General features: G+C 51.4%; 7 protein-coding genes across 7 annotated transcripts; 6 read left to right on the top strand and 1 right to left on the bottom strand.

Moving 5' to 3' along the window:
• Positions 1 to 192: 192 nt before the first annotated feature.
• Positions 193 to 3,401, top strand: HO133_002908 (uncharacterized protein; the record flags this gene model as incomplete). Its single annotated transcript, XM_037293833.1, has 3 exons — positions 193 to 312; positions 362 to 1,588; positions 2,268 to 3,401. 3 exons carry the CDS (start codon positions 193 to 195, stop codon positions 3,399 to 3,401), a joined length of 2,481 nt encoding a protein of 826 aa, XP_037149911.1.
• A 281-nt stretch (positions 3,402 to 3,682) lies between these two features.
• On the bottom strand, positions 3,683 to 4,499 carry HO133_002907 (uncharacterized protein; the record flags this gene model as incomplete). Its single annotated transcript, XM_037293832.1, has 2 exons — positions 3,683 to 4,342; positions 4,404 to 4,499. The coding sequence occupies 2 exons, from the start codon at positions 4,497 to 4,499 to the stop codon at positions 3,683 to 3,685; spliced, it is 756 nt and encodes a 251-aa protein (XP_037149910.1).
• A 166-nt stretch (positions 4,500 to 4,665) lies between these two features.
• On the top strand, positions 4,666 to 6,756 carry HO133_002906 (uncharacterized protein; the record flags this gene model as incomplete). Its single annotated transcript, XM_037293831.1, has 4 exons — positions 4,666 to 4,923; positions 4,975 to 5,845; positions 5,894 to 6,107; positions 6,156 to 6,756. The coding sequence occupies 4 exons, from the start codon at positions 4,666 to 4,668 to the stop codon at positions 6,754 to 6,756; spliced, it is 1,944 nt and encodes a 647-aa protein (XP_037149909.1).
• A 1,852-nt stretch (positions 6,757 to 8,608) lies between these two features.
• On the top strand, positions 8,609 to 9,941 carry HO133_002905 (uncharacterized protein; the record flags this gene model as incomplete). The annotated part of the gene is made up of 2 exons (XM_037293830.1): positions 8,609 to 9,522; positions 9,575 to 9,941. 2 exons carry the CDS (start codon positions 8,609 to 8,611, stop codon positions 9,939 to 9,941), a joined length of 1,281 nt encoding a protein of 426 aa, XP_037149908.1.
• A 994-nt stretch (positions 9,942 to 10,935) lies between these two features.
• HO133_002904 (uncharacterized protein) lies at positions 10,936 to 14,317 on the top strand (the record flags this gene model as incomplete). The annotated part of the gene is made up of 3 exons (XM_037293829.1): positions 10,936 to 11,135; positions 11,255 to 14,021; positions 14,078 to 14,317. The coding sequence occupies 3 exons, from the start codon at positions 10,936 to 10,938 to the stop codon at positions 14,315 to 14,317; spliced, it is 3,207 nt and encodes a 1,068-aa protein (XP_037149907.1).
• Positions 14,318 to 15,584: 1,267 nt separating this feature from the next.
• HO133_002903 (uncharacterized protein) lies at positions 15,585 to 17,072 on the top strand (the record flags this gene model as incomplete). The annotated part of the gene is made up of 1 exon (XM_037293828.1): positions 15,585 to 17,072. The coding sequence occupies one exon, from the start codon at positions 15,585 to 15,587 to the stop codon at positions 17,070 to 17,072; it is 1,488 nt and encodes a 495-aa protein (XP_037149906.1).
• A 950-nt stretch (positions 17,073 to 18,022) lies between these two features.
• On the top strand, positions 18,023 to 18,799 carry HO133_002902 (uncharacterized protein; the record flags this gene model as incomplete). The annotated part of the gene is made up of 1 exon (XM_037293827.1): positions 18,023 to 18,799. The coding sequence occupies one exon, from the start codon at positions 18,023 to 18,025 to the stop codon at positions 18,797 to 18,799; it is 777 nt and encodes a 258-aa protein (XP_037149905.1).
• Between the last annotated feature and the right edge of the window lie 1,399 nt (positions 18,800 to 20,198).

The following is a 20,198-nucleotide window of genomic DNA, read 5'->3' as shown; positions in this document are numbered from 1 at the left end:
TTTTTTAGTGGCTTTTCCATGAGACTTGCAGCTTACAACACGGCAAATCCACATCATCACAGTGTATTTAATTAACGTCAATTCTCCACAAGTCAACCCGCTTCATTTCCACATCGATTCGCTTCTTCACAAGATCTCAATTCTCGTACGTCTAGATCTAGGTCACAGCTTCCAACAGAACGCATGCTAGAAATGTCCGACACTAGCGGAAGTTGTCTGTTCCTCGGCTTGCCCTTGGAGATCCGCGAGCAGATATATGGCTATCTTCTGACAACCAAATCGACTAAAGAATACGTCCTGCACAAAGCACCGGTATGAGACACTGGGTCACGCTGTTTTCCAATACTTACTCGTACTCCAGAGACTCGGCAGAAGGAACCCAAGAGAAGTCAATCCAAGCAGTCAACACCGGCCGGGGCATGTATATCGTTTTCAGACAGCAATATTGCGCACGAACAGACAGATCAACAAGGAGGCCGAGCATGTCTTTTATGGCTGGAATCAATTCGTGTCCATATCCCATAATTGCAATGTCATGAAAGCCTTCAACCATCTGCAAGAGATTTCCAAAAAAGAAGGCATCAAAAAATTCTTCGAACGAAGAGGCTTCCCGGTCCTCGCGATAGATCAGACAGCAAGAGATTTCAAACACTACGCCATGGACGTCTTTTTTGGTCAGTTTCCCACCGCACCAACCTCTGCTTCGCTAGAATACTGGTGGACCAACGGAAAGAGAAGCGAAAACGACTGGCGGCAAAAAAACATGTTCATGATTGCCTGCGATGACTTACAGCAGCTCTGCAAGGTTATTCTAGAGGTCCATCATTGCGTATACCGTCGTGCTAGGTTCCCATCTCGAGACCATACAATACTCCTTGTGGACGTCATCAATCGTGGCGACCGGCTGAGAAGATGCTTGAAAGATGGCTCCATTCCAGTCGATATCAGAGTAAAGCGACTTCTCGAACCCTTTCGAAGGCTCCACAGCATTGGCAGAGTCATCATTGCAGGACGGATGAACGAGCAATACAGGAGTGAGATTGTGGCCAGTATTATGAGAGAGCCACCAACCGTCGAGGATCTGATTAACACGGCTTGTGCGACCAAAGCAGAAGGCGACGAGGCCTTTCGCAACAAGGACTTCTACGCGTCTATTTCAGCGTACGAGAAGGCGTATAGCGACATCGAGGCTGGTCATCAGCCTTCATCCCGTTTTGCTTTAGTTGCAAAAGGCAAATACGAGGGAGTACTGGTCTCGAGCGCCAAGGAACACCTCTTATTCACACTGCGTCTGGATATTGTGGCAGCCCTGTTGCAGCTTCGTGAGTGCCAGCATGCTCAAAACTGGGGAAGGGTGGAGCTCTACACCCACAAAGACGTGATCTCCGACGCCGAATTTGCTCGGATTTGGCACCTTAGGTCGCAAGCTAGTAGAGGGTTGGGTCACTACGAGGTAGCCTATCATGAGCTGGTTCAGGCGGTAGCAACCCATCCTGATAATAAAGACATGGCGGCGGATCTTGGAAACATGACCGCCAACGTATTGAAGAGCTCGGCGGTAACGCTGACATGGGCGTCATCGTCTGGGGTTTGAAAACATAATCGACTGCAGAGAGGGTGCCGGACAGACCTAGAGGAGGCTGCGGGAAGGAAAATCCGTGTATGATGGGAAGAGATGCATCGAAGCAAAGGGCTAGGGTGGCGAGCGATAGATTCTGCGAAAAATCAGCCACATGGTTGGACGACCGGGGGAATACAGGCTTAGACTACGAACAGGACATTATCTTGATCAGAAACATCACACTGCTCACGTTGTTCTTCTCTAGCCCAAAACGGTTACTCCAACGGACTTTACCTGTTTCAAGAGTGGACGCCCTCCCCAAGATTCCTCTTTCTTTTCTGTTCTGTGCTCCGAGCCTTCGACTCCCAGATTGATTCCCATAAGCTGTACGCATCTTCCCTCACTCCTCTCATCGATTCCAGCCACTCTTTTTCGCGAAAAGCTCCGCTAGCACAACTTCATTTGTGTTCTTCAACCGCACAGTTCCCACACGACACAGAACTTCCTTGCACCCGTCTGCTTCCCGCGAAGGCCAAATGGCATGTCCCTTTCTAGAAAAGACAGCACTGGAGATCCGCAACGAGATCTACTCGTACCTACTGTCCACTGAGTACACAAAGCGGCCCGTTTGTGATGATGAGGTGAATCTCCTCTTACTAGCCGATTAATGTATTTTAGCATCCAAAGTCGCTGATTTCGAACTCAGATACCTTCGCGTATCAAACGGAACTTAGGATGCAGCCATTTGTATGACTTGCAGCCGGCAATCCTCCGTACCAACAAGCAGATCAACAAGGAATCCCGCCGTGTCCTCTACAATGAAAATCTGTTCGTTCTGGTCAAATACCCTCAGGGTTTTGGGTTGGATGAAGTCCTGACACAGGATTTGACACTACTGGCCGCCAAAGAGGACGACGTACGCTGTTTCCGGTCAGATTTGCTTATCAGCTTGCACGTGGACCTTTGTCTGCCGGGGATTGAGTCACAAATTGTGATTGCTGCCAACGAGCTTCCGGTGTTCTGCAGATTACTTAAACGGTTCGATGACAAGATTTCCGGATTTTTGTCCAGACTCATATTGTCACTCGGAGTTTTTCCCTCTTACACACTGGACGTCGACGCTTCCGCGCATATGAGAAAATCCAGCCGAGTGTCATGGAAACCACGTCCTTTACTGCAACAGCGTAAGCTTCTAGAACCTTTCGCAGGGCTCCATAGTATGACGAACCTTAAGATAGCGGATATGGACGGCAAGACCCAATATATCAATGTGAAACTAATGGAAGACGTCAAGAAGAGGGCCAGTCGGGCACCATACAGCATGGAAGAGGTTCTGGACACATCAGCCAAGATCAATGAGAAGGGCAACGAAGCCTTCCGCGCCGGTGACTTTGCGCTCGCTCAGTCACTGTACGAATCAGCTCTGGTAGCCCGTGAAGACGGGAGCCGCTACCTTGAAGAAGGCGAGCTCGCTGGACAGACGCATCTCCTCCAAGCAACAGGTTTACTAGGATTCCGGATAGGGTCCAACTTGGTCGCCGCACTCCTCCGCTTGCAGCAGTGGACGGCTGCTCACGAGAAGGCAACCACGGTAATCAACATGGTAGAAAAAATTGGAAAGAATATTGTCTTTGAGCCTGGCGCGCTGGCTAAGCTCTATCATCGGAGAGCGCTGGCAAGCCAGGGAATGGGAAAGATGGCTCGAGCCGTTAAGGAGATTCAAGAGGCATTGTCCTTCGACCCAAAAAACACGCAGATGAAGGCGAAATTGAAGGAGTGGAAGTTGCAGTCAAAGGATCCGAACCAGGTACAAGCCGCATTGAAGGCATTGACGATGTGATGTACTAGTACACGGCTTGCATCTCAGCGAAACCCCTGGAGCATGAGTTGTTTTGGGGGTGAAGGTCCTCGAGGAAGACGTATTAAGTTTCCCCGCTCACATTGCTGAGTGTTCGGAATCAATTGCTGGTGGTCTGCTTCATTTAATAGGCGTCGAGCATGCGTCATTGCTGTTACTCTTTTCCGATTCTTACATCTAACAATCCAACTTCTTGCGACTGTATTTCAGCCTCATTTCATGTATCTCTAACCAAAGCTGACGCTGGTTTTCGGAATACTGTATCATATCCACCACCCAAAACTCCCATCAAACGCAGAGCCATCGGCCAAATCGCCGCACCGTATCTCCTCGAACGTAGGCACAGTATTAGGCTTGTAGAAGCCCAACAAATTTTCCATATCCTTCTCCTCCATCTCCACTAGATCCTCCAAACTCCATTGTTCGCACACTTTGCTCATCCACCCCATCCTCTTTGGACCCTCTTCGATGTCTGGCGCCACTTTCCTCAACTTCTTCCTCAACATACCAACTTTCTGTACGGCCGCCCCGATATTCTTGGGCAGGTTCTTCGCAATCTGCTTCCGCACGATACTGGCCAGCTTCGGTCCGTTGCCGTTCGTAGACACCATGATCTGTAATGGCCCATCTCTGTGGACGCTACCGAAGTAGAAGTCGCATTCCGGAGGCACGTCGGCAATATTGGCCGCTACCTTTTTCTCTTTACACAACTTCCAAATGGTGGTGGATGCGTCAGGGTCGTCAATGGCTGTGAGAACCATGTCAACATTGTCCAGGTCTGACGGCTCAAACTTGCGGTCATGGTAGTCCACTTGGCCTTTTTCTATACGATATGCCACTTCTGGGTTGAGGCCACCGCGAGGGGATATGAGGGTTACTTTGGCGTCCGCGTTAAGAATGTTGAGAATGCGACCTGCTGCTACCTGGGTAGACGATGATCAGTCGCCACTGCTGGCTCAAAGAGAGAAGGTGCAGGGGACAGACTTCTCCCCCTCCCACCACGAGCACTCGCTTATTTCGAATCTGCCAAGCAAGAATTAGTGAGCCACCACCTTCAATAGCTGGAAAGTCCTCTGGCATTTTATAAAGCCTTAGGTATGCAAGAATAGTAGCAAAAGCAAAGAGTGGATTGAGGACCGCTTACGTAATATGCTATCGGCATTCGGCAAGTCCCGCCTCCGTTGGCTTAATAAATTGCAGATGCCCGCACGAGGCAGCACTGTCTCGCCGTGAGACCAAGGGCAAAATGTCTGCTCGGAGGCTCGGGGGAGGAAGAGTGCTGGGTAATGGGAGGCCTCTCTCACCAGCATATCCTCCGAGGAATCCTAACCTACTCTCGCCAACAGCCAGCTCTGTGTCCGTCAGTTCCTCCTCCCAACCTTCGACGGATGCCCAGGACCTAAGTTCCAGAATATCACTGGACCAGAGCGATGGAGATATCGCTGCAGCGGCTGCTCTGGCAGCTTCCACAAGACTCGCCTGCCCAATATGCAATGAAGAAATGGTAGGATTCGCCCCGAGGCACTAGGAAAGCAGCACACTGACTGGGCATAAGGTCACTCTATTGCAGCTGAACAGACATCTTGACGACACTCATAAGAATCTTGAGGAGGTCAAGCAAAACGAAGCCAAGGATTGGTTCAAGACTCAAATGGTCAAGGCGAAGCGATTCCAGCCACTAGCCGTGCTCAACCAGAAGTTCAAAGGGTTGGATGTCTTCGAGTCGGACGACAGACCACAATCACCCCAGCTACAGCCAACCGCTGCGGCTTCTGAGCCCTCACAGCCTGATCCTGAAGAACTCGTCACTCGAGCTCACTGGCAGAGACATGGACCGAATGACGCTTGCTCGGAGCCGGCATGTGGCAAGAGGCTTACATCGGCCAACGGCAATGTGAACTGCAGGAAGTGTGGGAAGCTTTTTTGTGATGAGCATACTATGTACAAGATGAAGCTCTCGAGGTCAGCCCAGCATGAGCCGGTAAGAGGTCTTTGGTGCAGGGTTTGTGAGACATGCTACAAGTCAAGAGAGGGCTACAACGACCGGGACGGCTACGAGCGAAACCACACTACCGATTTCGGGCATTTACGAAGGAAGACCGTTGATAAGACTTTGTTGGAAGTTTCCCGGCTGGAGAAACGTCTCACGAAGCTTACACAGCTCCTAGCCAATCCACCAACAGAGAATATTCCTCCAGGAGGTGGCCTGCTTTGGTCTCTGACAGGCGCCAAAAATCAACGGAAGCAGACAGAGCAGTCCATAGTAGACTGGGAAGACGATGCTAGTGTTCAACGATGTCCACTCTGCCAGCAGGAGTTCTCAAGTTACACATTCAGGAGGCATCACTGCAGGCTTTGTGGCCGCGTGGTCTGTGGAGATCCATTGACAGATTGTTCGCAGGAAGTTGGACTAACCGTTGCTACCCGTACGTCACCCTCCAAATTCCTGGGTCTTCCCTGACTGACGTTTTCAGCGACTGCCAACGTGGCAGAGAAAGCTGTTAAACAAGTCGGCGTCGATGTTAGGATGTGCAAAGAATGCAGGACCACTGTTTTCAGCAGAAGTGACTTTGCAGCTGCCCTCGCACACAAGCCGCCAGACGTTCGAACATATGAGAATCTCATTCAATTCGAAAGAGGCATTCGACTAATGTTGCCAAACTTCCAGCGACTGCTGATGATTCTACAGTAAGCGCTCCTGATGATTCTAGAGCTACGTGGGCTGATAGTTTACAGAGACCCGGACAGGCCTCCTTCTCAGGCCCAGCTTGCGGATGCTTCCAGAACGCGCAAACGGCTGGTTGACGCCTTTGGCCAGTACAATACTGCAGCTCGCCGAATCCGAGATCTGCCAACGGACTCGCCTACTCAGCAAAGGCTACAAAAGGCCATCTACCAACAAAGCTCCAATTTCCTTCAGATCCACATGCTTCCACTCAAGGCGCTCCCCAAGGTCCTTAAGCATGCCACAGCCCACGGTATTGGCTCCTCTGAACGTGCGCCACCCAACGGGAAATCAGCCGGTGCCCTTGCATCTATCAAATACAATGACATTGACAACGCGTCCCAAGTCAGCAGTAGCAGCGCTGTATCCGCTTTGGAAGCAGAGGAGAAGACGCTTCGCGAGACCCTCATAGTGCTTGAAGAACAATTATTCCTTGTCAAAGAACAAGTAGCGGATGCTAACAAGCGGAGGAAGTTCGATGAAGTCAGCAGCCTTGCGCAGAATGTTGAGGATCTTAGCAAGGAGATTGACCACGTCCAAGGGCAACTTGGACAACTTGATTTCGCGGGTGCATACGGGGCGCAATCACCGAGGATTCTACCAGCAAGATGAACGAGGGACAAAGCCGCACCTTGGGAAGTGTCCAACGTTGAAAGATCTCGAAAAATAGAAAAGGTTGATTCAGGACGGCTTATATACAGCACGACGTTGCCACATACTTTACATGAGATAACGTCGTTCATGCTATTCATCATTGCTATCAAGTTCGCCATTGCTTCAAGGGGCGGGCTGACCTCGTATGGAAATAAGGAAGTTGTAGCGTCATGTTCGAATTGTACCACCATTCCCATCTCCTCTTCTAATTGATCCTCCTCCCTATCTTGCGCTCGCTCAAACTCATCCTACTCGAATTACTACTGCATACAGGCGCACGAGAGCCGGCCAACTTCTCTTTGACCGCCTCGCTCCCTTCTACGAATGGCATCTCTGACGGCATCGACCTTGGTTACACGACTCCAGAAGCCGTGTACCAAAAGCATGGAGCACGCCGATACTTTTTACGACATGAAAAGAGATCTGACAAGTTGAAAAAACAAGGGATGAGCCCGCTCGAGAGGTTTGATACCCTGGAAAAATTCTACACAAGGGAGAACAACGATGAGACCGAAGGGTTAGACCTTCTCTGCTCATTGGGAGTTCCAATTACCAAGGCAAGACGCACGCTGACTGTCGGAGGCAGAGTCACGGTCCCTAGTGCCCAGCCGTGGCACGTACTCTGCGATTGAGCTTACTCTGATCTTCCGTGGGCAGGCTGGCGAGTATTGTCCCTGTGTCCTCATGTTCGCAGGCGATGACATGATTAGCTTCTGCAGGGTTGTGTTGAGATTAGGGCTGTCCGGAAACCCCCAAAGCTCGTTGACGATCACGAACACGGGTGTTGCACCAACTACGACGAGCTTCTTGAAGCTTCTGGAGCCATTCCATCGCCTCCATAGCATGGCGCTAGTGAGGATCACTGGCCAAATTGAGTCTGGATAAGTCAGACCTCATCACGAAGATGTCAAAGCAAGCACCAGCAATCGATACAATTATTCAAGAGATTCAAAATGCCATTGAACAGTGCGATCAAGGCGCAAGCAATGACGACTCCTCAACGACTATCTCAAGCCTCAGAAGAGCCTGGGAGGATAGTGAGGCTCAAAGCCGGGCCAACCCATTTCACACAGCCTACCATCACATCAGGTCCGATTTGGAAATTAAGCTTGCTGAAACCTATCTCAAACTTGAAAACCACAGCCGGGCGCACGAATGGGTTAGTTTTACTCTGGCGCTAATCACTCCTTATCCCCCAGTACCTTGGATTCGTCCACGGGCCGCGGCGTAGATAGGGGGTGCGACATATGCAAGCGTTTACTCACTCGCGGCACAGGCGAGTGAAGGGTTGGGATTGGTAGAGCGAGTTGTTGAGGAGATGAGAGCGGCAGTGTGGCACGATGCTGGAGACTCAAAATTGACTGCGGAGCTGGTACGCCTGGAGAGAAAGATGTAGAGTGGAGATGGAAATCTGAAGGTGCTTAAAGGAGGGTTGGGTGTATGGAGCATAGGTCAAGCATGGCGCAAGGAGCTGAGACCCGTGTTACATGATCAAAGCTCAGCGTCAATGATGCTGAGCCTGGTACTGTCGCAGTCTTGGGACTTCGGCGAATAGCAGGATGTTCAAGGCCTGTAACCAGTAAATTGAGATCTCATGGAAAATGACTCTGAATCGTGACTTCCTCTCAGTGACTAGTCATCACGTCACATACTAAGATCCTACCCCTCAAATCCGGCAGGCACATTTGGCTGCACCCAGCATGCTGCTTGAACCTCGTCAACAAATAATTCGTACGTCGACACTCTTCCGCAACGATCTCGCAACTGAACGCAGTCCTCCAGCTCCTCGAATCTTTGAAGACTTCTAAACATGCTTCCCACCCTTATCACCCTGCTGCTCCTCCATCTCCAATTTTCCCTTGCTCTAAGCCTCCAGATCGGCAGCGTTCTTCCGAGGCTCGTTCAGGATGTCTCGTCCAGCATCTTCGGTCACAGCGCCTATGTCGACCAGAAAGTCCACCAGACTCCTCGCTCGTTTCTCAATCATGAGCAATGGCATCAGCGTCATGCGGTCGCCTTCATGAACGCCTCATCAATTGCATATATGACACTCTCGTCTCCCACTGGATTCGTGAGCACGAAGAGTCTGAGATCATCGCTAGCGTCAGCGTCAGCCTTCGCCAACTGCTCTAGCACCGCGAGTCTGGTGGTCTCAGCACTATCGTCAGCGCCGGCCTCTACAAGTTATTCGAGCACCATGAGTCTGGCCCTACCATTGTCCTCAGCGTCTGCCACCGCTCTCAAACCAACCAGTCTGGCTTCGCTCCTCGGTCACACAAAGGATCTTGAGACAGACACATTAGCACACTGGGACGATGAAACCGAGTCAGCATGCAGTACAGCTCTCATCGCTCTACACGGCGTCGCTACGAATCCATCTGGCATTGCAGCTTGCTACAACATTCAGAGCCTTGACAACTCTACAGGCATTTTCGAAGTCGATCTACGGCTCTACCGCATCTCTGCACCCAGCGAAGGATGGGTGAAGCTCAATCCTTCGAGCGTGGGTGTCGGACTGTCCTACGTCAATGCAACTGTATCTGCGACCAAAGCGAGGAAGTCCAAAAGGGAGGATCAGACGCTTCCTTGGTTCCCTGCCCAGAGAGATGAGGCTGCAGATATGTACATCCGACGATCTACTGGCGTTCCACCAAGAAGACTAGGAAGCATGACTTTCGTGGGCACTGTAGATGACGATGGACCATTAGCGGAGCTGAAGAACATGTGAGTAATGCATCTTACGCTGCTCCAAATAGTGGCTGATGGCCATGCAAAGGACCACGGCGTTGTCACTCCTCACCCCAGCGATTACACTCTCAGGCACTGAGCAGGATGGCACCTCACTCAACACTCGGCTGTCAACCCAAGACGCATCCTTCGTCAACGGAGTCTTTGCAAGTACAAGGTCTGGAGGCTCCCAATCAGCAACAGGGACGGATGTGAACGAGTCCATGCTGCCCGGCATTAAGCTGGTCGGCTTCCCCATAGGCCTTGTCATCAGCAGTATCTGGGCTGTACTGTACTTGATGACAATGGTATATGGGACGATCAGCAGGTATCAAGCGAGGGAATCATACAGGCGAAGAGTCAAGAAGAGGTTCAGTGGTGATACTATTACCAAGAGGAGGATGAGATGGGCTTGAGACTAGTGGATCCTAGATGACCGGTTTCTTCGGAATGACATCTAAGCAGCATGATTCCTGACAGCACGAATTTGGCAGGTATATTTTTCGACTGTCTCTAGGTTTTGGTGGACAGCTATGGCAGAATAAGATACAGGACAGACAGGTATGGGCAGAGACTAGCAGAAAGCTTTCGTTCCCTTGTCTCACGAGCGATATCTATCCTTTCCTATCGATAAGCTTGTGGGGGGCACGGGGATATTTTGCGGAGAATGTTGCGCTCTAGAATAACTCGAGAACGCTGAATCATCACAGATCAAAATGCATCGATTGGTCAGACCTTAAAATAGAGATCTACTGGGTGATGAAGATGAAGTACCTTGGTGTTTCGAGATCCCCGAGGCTGTGTGGCAAAGCGGCTGGTGATGACATAGCTGCGACTCAAAATTCTTTCCGACCCTTCGTTGCTCGAGAAGATGCTTTTGACCTTTACCATTCATTCATTCAACACAACTGGGAAATAATGATTCAATGAAAGCGATAGCGTTGTGTAGCCTAGACCTTGCCGTATCTGTAGAGCCCAAGAAGATGCCAAAATCTTCTTCCTAGCTGTTGCAAGTGGGTAATTCGATTCCAGACTCGGGCAGGACTTTGGCGGTGAGAAAATCGTTTCGCTGCCAGCGAATCATGGACTTACCGTTCCCGGCCTAGCCTCAAAAAAATTCCACCACAAATCTTTTAAGAAAGCGCCAGCCTCACCAGATCCTTCTCCTTTTCTTTCCACCCTCTCCTCTCCCTCTGTTTCTCACTCATAGACTGTGTCTCTTCTTTCAATAGACGCATTTGTTGCATAATCCACTTAGAGTCACATAGAGCACGAATTCGCGTGGGCTTCATCTCTCCATACCTGACTTAGATTTCACTTGAACGCCGCGTACACCACCCAGAAACCGTTCGCCTCCTAATCAGAGTCCATTCTCCCATTTGTTGAGTACACCGAATACAACTACAAACCATGCCCTCTGTCGACGTCATGGACAGCGCACCCTCGAATCCCGCTACTCAGAAGAGCGAGAACCAAAAATCCGTCAAGGTGCTCGATGAGCTGTTGAATAAGCTGACCATCTCGAAGACTGCGGATGAGACGAGCGCTGCTGCGGGCAACATCGCTACTTTCATCAATGGAGACATTGAGGAGCATGATGCTCCCACGAAGTGAGTTCTACCACATTTTCTACGACCACAGGTTTTCCGCGTCTAGGACTTTGCCACGGTCGCAGAGTCTAGAAACCCTTCTCCATAACCGAACCCTTGCTGACAACTTTCTCACGCAGAGCGGTCGCAGTCTTAAAGCAGCAACTCGCAAATAAGAAAGACGCAGGTGCACGAGAACGTGGCCTGAACACCATCCGGGCCATTGCCCAGCACTCCTCGATATCCGCAAATGTCGAACCATACTTGGTGGCGCTCCTCGCGCCGACTCTCTCGGCCGTTGGTGACAAGATGACCCCAGTCAAGACCGCCGCACAAGCAGCAGCTCTCGCGATAGCGAAGGCTATAAATCCCAACGGTGTCAAGGCCATCCTACCTCCGATCATTCACTCGATCAGAAATGCTCAGAAATGGCCCGAGAAGATGACTTGCCTGCAGTGCATCGAAGCACTTGTCGAGTCCGCACCAGCACAACTTGCCTACCGAGTCCCAGACCTGATTCCGGTCGTCTCAGAAGCAATGTGGGATACCAAGGCTGAAGTCAAGAAGGCTGCATATGGTACCATGGAGAAAGTCTGCAATTTGATTGTGAACAAGGATATCGACCGCTTCATCCCCGAACTTATCAAATGTATCGCCAAGCCAGAAAATGTCCCCGAGACCGTCCATCTCCTTGGTGCCACCACCTTCGTCACTGATGTTCACGAACCAACTCTGGCTATCATGGTTCCTCTCCTCGACCGTGGTCTTGCAGAGCGCGAGACAGCTGTCAAGCGAAAGGCCGCTGTCATCGTTGATAACATGTGCAAGCTTGTCGAAGATCCCAACATCGTGGCCGCTTTCTTGCCCAAACTCATGCCTGCCCTGCAGAAGAACTACGATAATTTGGCTGATCCCGAGGCTCGTGAGAAGACAAAGCAAGGTCTAGAGACTCTGGTCCGTGTCGGAAACGTCAAAGACGGCAAGATCCCCGAGAAGTCCCACGCTGGTGAAGTCACGACTGTCCACGGTGTTCTGAAGCAGATCCTGGAGCCTTCGCACAAGGACGCCGTGCACAAGTTTGGCCCAGTGGTAGAATACATCGCAGCCATCGCTGGTCAATTGATCGATGAGAAAGACAATGACTCTGCTAGCTGGACTGAAAACACCCTCCCATACATTACAGCTATTGTTGGCGACAAAGATGCTAGAGGAATTGCCGATGCTCTTCGAAAGCGCGCATCTCCAGGTGCAGTTGACGAAGCTGATGATGAGGAAGATGACGAGGAAGGCGAGGACCTTTGCAACTGCACATTCAACTTGGCCTACGGCGCTAAGATCCTCCTGAATCAAACACATCTCCGTCTCAAGCGCGGTCAACGCTACGGTCTTCTCGGTCCCAATGGTTCTGGAAAATCCACCCTCATGCGCGCGATCAACAACGAGCAAGTCGAGGGATTCCCAAAGAAGGACGAGGTCAAGACCGTCTTCGTCGAGCACGACCTTGACTCGGCCGATACCGAGCAAACCGTTATCGGCTGGACCATGAAGAAGCTTGGTGACGTTGGCCTGACCATTGAGAAACCTGCGGTCGAGGCCAAGCTTGAGGAATTCGGGTTCTTCAAAGAGCAATTTGAGGGTCCCATCACCGCGCTATCTGGTGGCTGGAAAATGAAGTTGGCTCTTGCCCGTGCCGTCTTCGAAGACCCCGACATCCTCCTTTTGGATGAGCCTACCAACCATCTGGATGTCAAGAACGTCAAGTGGCTCGAGGACTACCTGACCAATTCGCCCTGCACATCGATCATTGTGTCGCACGACAGCAAATTCCTCAACAATGTCATTCAGCACGTTATCCACTACGAGCGCTTCAAGCTGAGGAGATACCGTGGCAACCTTGGCGAATTTGTGAAGAAGGTCCCATCTGCTCGCTCATACTACGAGCTGAGTGCCTCCGAAATGGAGTTCAAATTTCCCGAGCCAGGTTTCCTCGAGGGTGTCAAGACCAAGGCCAAGGCCATCGTCCGTGTCAACAACATGACCTTCCAATACCCAGGTACCAGCAAGCCTCAAATCCAGGACATCACTTTCCAATGTTCGCTCGGCTCCCGTATCGCTGTCATCGGTCCTAATGGTGCCGGCAAGTCTACTCTCATCAACGTCCTTACCGGAGAGCTCATCCCTACGATTGGTGATGTTTACACGCACGAGAACATCCGTATTGCCTACATCAAGCAGCACGCCTTCGCCCACATTGATCACCACTTGGACTTGACTCCGTCAGAGTACATCCAGTGGCGATTCCAGACCGGTGAAGATCGAGAGACGATGGACCGCGCCAACAAGATTGTCACCGACGAGGACGAGAAGGCTATGGACAAGATCTACAAGGTTGACGGCACACAACGACGAGTCATTGGCATCCACTCTCGAAGAAAGTTCAAGAACTCCTACGAGTATGAGTGTTCCTTTGTTCTCGGCGAGAACGTTGGCCAGAAGAACGAGAGGTGGACTCCGATGATGACTGCTGACAACGCCTGGATCCCACGTACCGAAATCCTTGTTTCTCACTCCAAGATGGTTGCAGACGTCGACCAAAAAGAAGCTTTGGCAAGCGGACAGTTCCGTCCATTGGTCCGAAAGGAGATCGAGGCTCACGGCGCTAACTTTGGTCTCGATGCTGAGCTCATCTCCCACTCACGTATGCGTGGTCTCTCCGGTGGCCAGCGTGTCAAGGTCGTGCTTGCTGCCTGCTCGTGGCAGCGACCTCATTTGATCGTTCTTGATGAACCGACCAACTACTTGGACCGTGACTCCCTGGGCGCTTTGTCAAAGGCTCTCAAGTCATTCGAGGGTGGTGTCATCATCATCACTCACTCGGCTGAGTTCACGCAGAATCTGACTGAAGAGGTAAGCTACTATTCCCACCATCTTGTCAAGGTGTACAGAGGCTAATATTATTACAGGTCTGGGCAGTCATGGACGGTAGGATGACGCCTTCCGGTCACAGCTGGATCTCGGGCCAAGGCTCTGGTCCTCGCCTCAAGGAAGACGGCGAAGAGGAAGAGCGCTTTGACGCCATGGGTAACAAGATCGACTCAACGAAGAAGAAGGTCAAACTATCTTCTGCTGAGCTGAGAAAGAAGAAGAAGGATCGGATGGCCAAGCGCAAGGCTGGTATTGAGGTCTTCTCTGACGAGGAGTAGAGAAGTGGCAATTCCAAAGTCATCGGTAGCATGGTGGTTTCGCATGTTTTCCTTGTGTCAGCAGGCGTTGGAGAAAATGGAGGATGCGAAGATGAAGATGGCACGCGGAAATGACATCGGAGTGTTCAAGGGCGACTTCGGCCGCTGCCCACGGTGTTCATGGATGCTGCATAATGTTTTTCTTTAGACCGTGTGCGACTGGTTGCATTTATTTGACTCACGCACTAGATTTAGATGGAGGATAGATCATGGGAAAACAAGTAGAATGTTCCAATCCGATCTCGAAAAAGGGGCCCATCTGTCGTGATACTTTGCCCTATCAACCGTTCGATTCTAGCATGGTCTACTATGCAGGACTCGGTCTATGAGTGGGATATCCGTGGTCCATCGAACGAAGATCTCCGCCGCAAGCAGAACCAGAAGATTTCACGATGGAGCCATTCATAAATGCACCACGGCTTACTGATGAACGTACCAGAGCTTTTATTTCTGGCCTGCCTTATTGACAAGTACATCTTCTACTCATCCACCAGTCCAGCAACCTGTTGATGTTTCGTCCTACCGTACCGTATACTCCTGGGGGCAACGATGCCGAGACTGCCAAGATCACACCGAGGTCGGCCGAGAGTTGCCAAGCGTCGGAGATCGGAAACAGGAAGGTGCAGAATGAATGGATGATGCAAGGTTTCGCCTATTTCAGGTGTCAAGGGCATCATCGAATGCATCCCTGTAATCGGCGGCGAATGAAAAGGCTTGACTGGGATTATAACCCCACCAGTTGGAGATGGGGCTGCTCGAAAAATCCAATTGTTTATTCATCATTATCATTGATTGATTGATTTATCTTTCTTTTTCATTGATTCCCCACGTGTCTTTCATTATTTCTCTCTCGTGTCATCATCATTAAATATAATTGTATCTATAACGACCTTATATATTCCCTGCGTTTACGTTGCGTGATTGTCGTTATGAACACCTTTTTTCTTCCTTCCCCTCAGCGATTGGTCCCTTAATGTTTACTTTAAGCTCTTGCGACACCTCCTCCTCAAGACCCTTTCGCCTGTCCACCACACTCGTTACCACTTGTGGCACTTGAGACCATCCGGGGTCAATTGCAAGTCGTCTGTAGATGACATCTTCGACTTGATGAAGCATTCACTAGACTACGTACAAGCCATAACCACCAAGCGACCACGTCATTCAAGAGCCGAGCTGCCCTGACAGAACACAAAACCGAGGATCCAGCGTGTTCTCCTTATAAGCTAGGATGCTGCTTGGCGGTCGCACCGTAGTCATCGTGTTCCTCCTCTGCAGCTCCCTCGTCCTCTTACGCCTCCGCCATCACTCTGATTCTCCACATGTACATGTGAAAGCCGGCGGCCAGACGAACCAAGGAGGATGTTCGGGAAGGCTCGCACGGCTGAATGACCTGGGCATCAAATTCCCTGTCAAATATGCTAGCCGCGACATAATCATAAAAGCTAATTCAGACCTCAACCGGACTTCTCTCACCCAGATTGATGCTCCCTTACTGTCAGACGTACAGATGGTGGACCCCGTCAAAAATCCTGATGGGGAATTGGAACAATGCTCCCCTTCGCTGACATTGGAGGTACCCGCTTTCCCGGGGCAACCTGCTAATGCTTCTCATATCATATTCGGCATTTCGACATACATCAAGCGCATGGACGATTCAATACCACACCTTCAAAGATCGCTAGCCTACACCAATGCCCGGCTTATCATCTTGGCCGTAGATTTTGGCGAGGTGACGCCAAGCCGCAAAGAAATGGCAGTGCTGGAAACTCGCATGCATGGCCTTGGTATAGACGCTACGGTCCTTGGAGCACCAAAGGATAGCTCGATGCAAACTCGATACTTCTCTCTGGCCAAAATCCTGTACGAACGAAGAGATTCTAAAACTCAATGGATCTCCCTTTTGGATGATGATACCTTTCTACCTTCAATGCACTCATTAGTCGACACACTTGGCACCTACGACTCGTCAAAGGAGTGGTATCTCGGTGCCATGTCGGAGGATTGGTGGTCCGTAATGGTCTACGGCATGATGTCTTTTGGTGGAGGGGGCACGTTTCTATCAATCCCACTAGCGGCTCAGATCGACGCCAATTATGACACCTGCTTACAAGAATCGACCGCGAACCAGGGAGATATCAGGGTTTTCCAGTGTATTACGGCACATACCACAACAAAACTTCAGCCTCTAACCGGACTCCACCAAACCGATCTGGGTGGTGATCTCTCCGGTTTCTATGAAAGCGGCCGCTTGCCGCTCTCTCTACACCACTGGAAGACGGGATGGCATTTCGAGCAAAAGCCTGAACAGAGAGCGCTGAATACGTACCCCATGGCAAAGATGCATCTTGTGTCCGACGTCTGCGGTGACTGCTTCCTGCAACGATGGCAGTTTGGCTCGAACACGATTCTGAGCAATGGATTCTCGATCTCGACATACCCAAATCAGAACTTCCTGGCTGATCTTGTGAAGAACAAAGACATGGACAAGATAGAGGATACATTCATGCCGACCCGGGAGGTCAATTCATTCATGCAGGGCTATGAGCATTCTATTGGCCCGCTGAGGCCCAGAGTCGAGGGGAAGATTCAGTACAAGTTATTAGATGCCAAGGCGGAGGATGGAGGTGTCAGGCAATACTACATCTACAAAGCTTTGGATGAGGAGCCGGATATCCTATATGAGATTTTCTGGACCAGGAACGAGACTCATGTCTGAGCAACATCTGTCGTCTCAGAGCAAGTCATGTACATCATGCCGTGGAATCAAGCCTTTGCCAAGTCGGGAGGAAAACCAGGAGCGCCGGTCCTTGTTCCTTGCCGCCAAGTCTTGAGGGATTTGCGAATAAGAGAGAACCCGACCAGACTTCCGCATTGTGACAGTTCGCCACGTCTTGTCTTTGAATTTGTCTTCTTTGACGCCATGGATTCAGATACCTTGAGAGCAGCATTGCTGGCCGCCTCATCCCAAGGTTACCTCAAGTCCGGGTAGCAATGAGTGCGATGTAACGACCGATACACGAGAGCGCAAAGGATACTTAGAAACAAATCTTGGAGGTTTGGGAATTTTGGGAATTTTGGGAATTTTGGGAGTTCAGGGCCAATTCTGTTCGGATAAATAATTTTATTGTGTGTATAAAAGCTTTCATAGAAGGTGGCCGCAAGCTGGTAAGCCGGCGGACTATGTATGAAGTATGACTCAAATGAAAGGCAGGAAACAGAGACCATTCTCAAGGTTACCGTGCCTTCTCAGCCTGCGGACAGCGGGGGCAGAGTCTTCAAAAGCATGCCAATAATGAACTGCCAAGCTCACCAAGTGTGGCAGTGACTCTCTCGCAACAGACCAGGCTTTCAGCGAGGCCTCCAAATCTCCAAGGCTCCAATAATCAGCCTGCGTAAAATCTCGACTCCGCCTTCTCCGCTCACTGCCCGGTCAACGGATAAGAGCCGCTCAGCGGCAGCGAGCCTCGCTCAACGTCACCGTGGCGCTAGCGTCAGCCCTATCAACAGCTGCGCCTGCTTGGCTAAGCGATGACTCTAATCTCTCCAGCCTTCCTTATCCTTCTACAAAACTCACATCATATCTGTCTGAAAAACATTCGTCTCCTTCTACAACCTCAGAAAAACAAGTAAACCAAATTCCGAAGCAATCGGACATCCTACTCAACCATGGGAGATCCGTACCGCCAAAATTCCGCCTACGACTACCCCACCACCACTACAACCCACGCCCCTTACAATCCCACCCAATACGCTCCTCCAGCAGCAGACCAGTATGCCGGCGCCCTAACGACTCGTCACGGCTCTACAGCCAGCAGCTACTATCCCTCCCAATCGAACATGCAACTTTCGCAATCCTCCAACCGCCCTCCTGACTCCGACTACCTGGACCCAAACCGCCCTCGCAGCGGCCACAGGCAGGGGCACAAATCCCGCGACCATTCGCGCCATGGTAGAGACGCCGACCGTGACGACGATGGCCACCGTGGCCATGGGAGGGATAGGAGTCGCTCCAAGAGCCGCGGTGCGGAATGGGGCGCCACTCTCGCCGGCGCGGCCGCCGGAGGTTTGCTGGGGCGCAAAGCGGGACACGGTGGCAACCTAGGCACGGTCGGTGGCATCATCGCCGGCGCCGTCGGCGCGCACGAACTGGAGCGCGGATACGAGAAACGGAAGGAGAAGAAACGGCTGGAAGACCCATACGCGGAGGAGAGGCCCTCGAACCACAGGCGCAGATCTAGCGGCGGATTGATCGGCGGGATGAAGGATAAGGTCGAGGGATTGCTGAATCCGGACTCGGGGAAGGAAAAGAGGCGGTCGAAGAGTCATGTCTCTTCGAGCCGGAGGAGCAGGGGCTATGATGACTACAGCGACGATGAGTACGATGATCGGTATGATGGCAAGAATTCCGGGGGTGGAAGGAGTAGACGGGATGATTATTACTGAGGGGGGAGGCGAATGCGAGGGAGAATCGGGATGGGGTTTCAGATCTTCGGATATGGGCGGATTCAGTTGGCATTGACGGTAACGATTTATAATGACACGACTTGCGCCCATAGTGTAAGAGATAGTAGTAATAATCCACGATGGAGAAATGTGCCCGCACGGTTTCCTAAAATCGATGGCTCAATCAACGGATAATTATCATTCTAAGCCGGTACCTTAGTAATCTCTTCACACCTTCCTGCTCCCACTTCCCCTCCCAAACCAAGCACACCCATTCCCCCAGACCCCTTCCTCCCACCCCGCCCCGCCCTATCCTATCCCGTACCCTAAAACCTCCCCACCCCCATCGCGCCCCCCCGCCACCCCACTCCCCAAGCACACATCAAAAGCACCTCACCTCAACTCCAGCCACCCACGCCCCAAACACTCCCACTCCCGTCCCACCTTCCTTCCCTCCCATCGTTCGCGAATCCCTCATCCGATGCAAACAAAACACTATCCCGCACATCGCCATGAGTAAGGTATCGTATCGTAGGCGCCAATAATCGCGAACTACTTTAGTGAACCTACACGCGGGATAATAGACCGGGCTTAGTTTACTTGTGTAATAATGGTTTTGGGACGCGATGGCTGGGTTGGGTGGGGGGCTTGGGGATTGAGTGAGAGAAGGTTTGGCGGGGGGGTTGGGGATTGGGGATTAAGTGAGAGGGGGATGGGTGAGGGTTGGTGAGGTGGAGGGGATGGGGGGGATGGGTGAGGGATGAGTGAGGGATGGGATGGGGGAGGGATGGGGGGCGGAGGGGATGGGTGAGGGTTGGTTGGTTGGTGAGGTTGGTGTGGTGGGGGGAGGGGATGGGTGGGGGAGGGTTTGGCGGGTTTGGTTGGTGAGGTGGGGGGGGGGGGGGGGGGGGGGGGAGTGGGGGGGGGGTGGGTATTCTGCAAATGATCCGGAGTCCAATCTTTTTGACTTCGTCCGTGGGTGCGTTCGGAGGGGCGAATGCACTCATGTTGATGGCTTCGGCTTCCGACAAGACCTTACTCCCTACTATGAGACAACTGGCGGTGGTGGAGCATAGGGTTAATTGATCAGGTTCTATTGATGTTTGGGTAGGTTATTAAATATTACTTTTTGCTGGTTGTGGCGCTTGCTACGGGCTAGACCACTATCCTTCTGGCGGACCTCTGAGTGAATGGGCAGAAATTATACAGTATCCAGGAAATGAAGGTATTTCAAAGCTGGTCGAGGCATTTCGGGAGCTCGATAGACTGTTCCGAATCCCATGTCCCTTCCACATCAACAGCACCGGGAGCATGAAAGAACCCAATGCAGAAGAAGGCAGCCATGCCAAATACCCATCCAACACCGACTGCCTTCTGCCATGGGGTGACAAAACCCGGA

This window comes from Letharia lupina (assembly GCF_014066315.1).
Source record: "Letharia lupina isolate WasteWater1 chromosome Unknown contig_16, whole genome shotgun sequence".
Lineage (NCBI taxonomy): Eukaryota > Fungi > Ascomycota > Lecanoromycetes > Lecanorales > Parmeliaceae > Letharia > Letharia lupina.
This window is presented reverse-complemented; position numbering and strand designations above follow the sequence as displayed.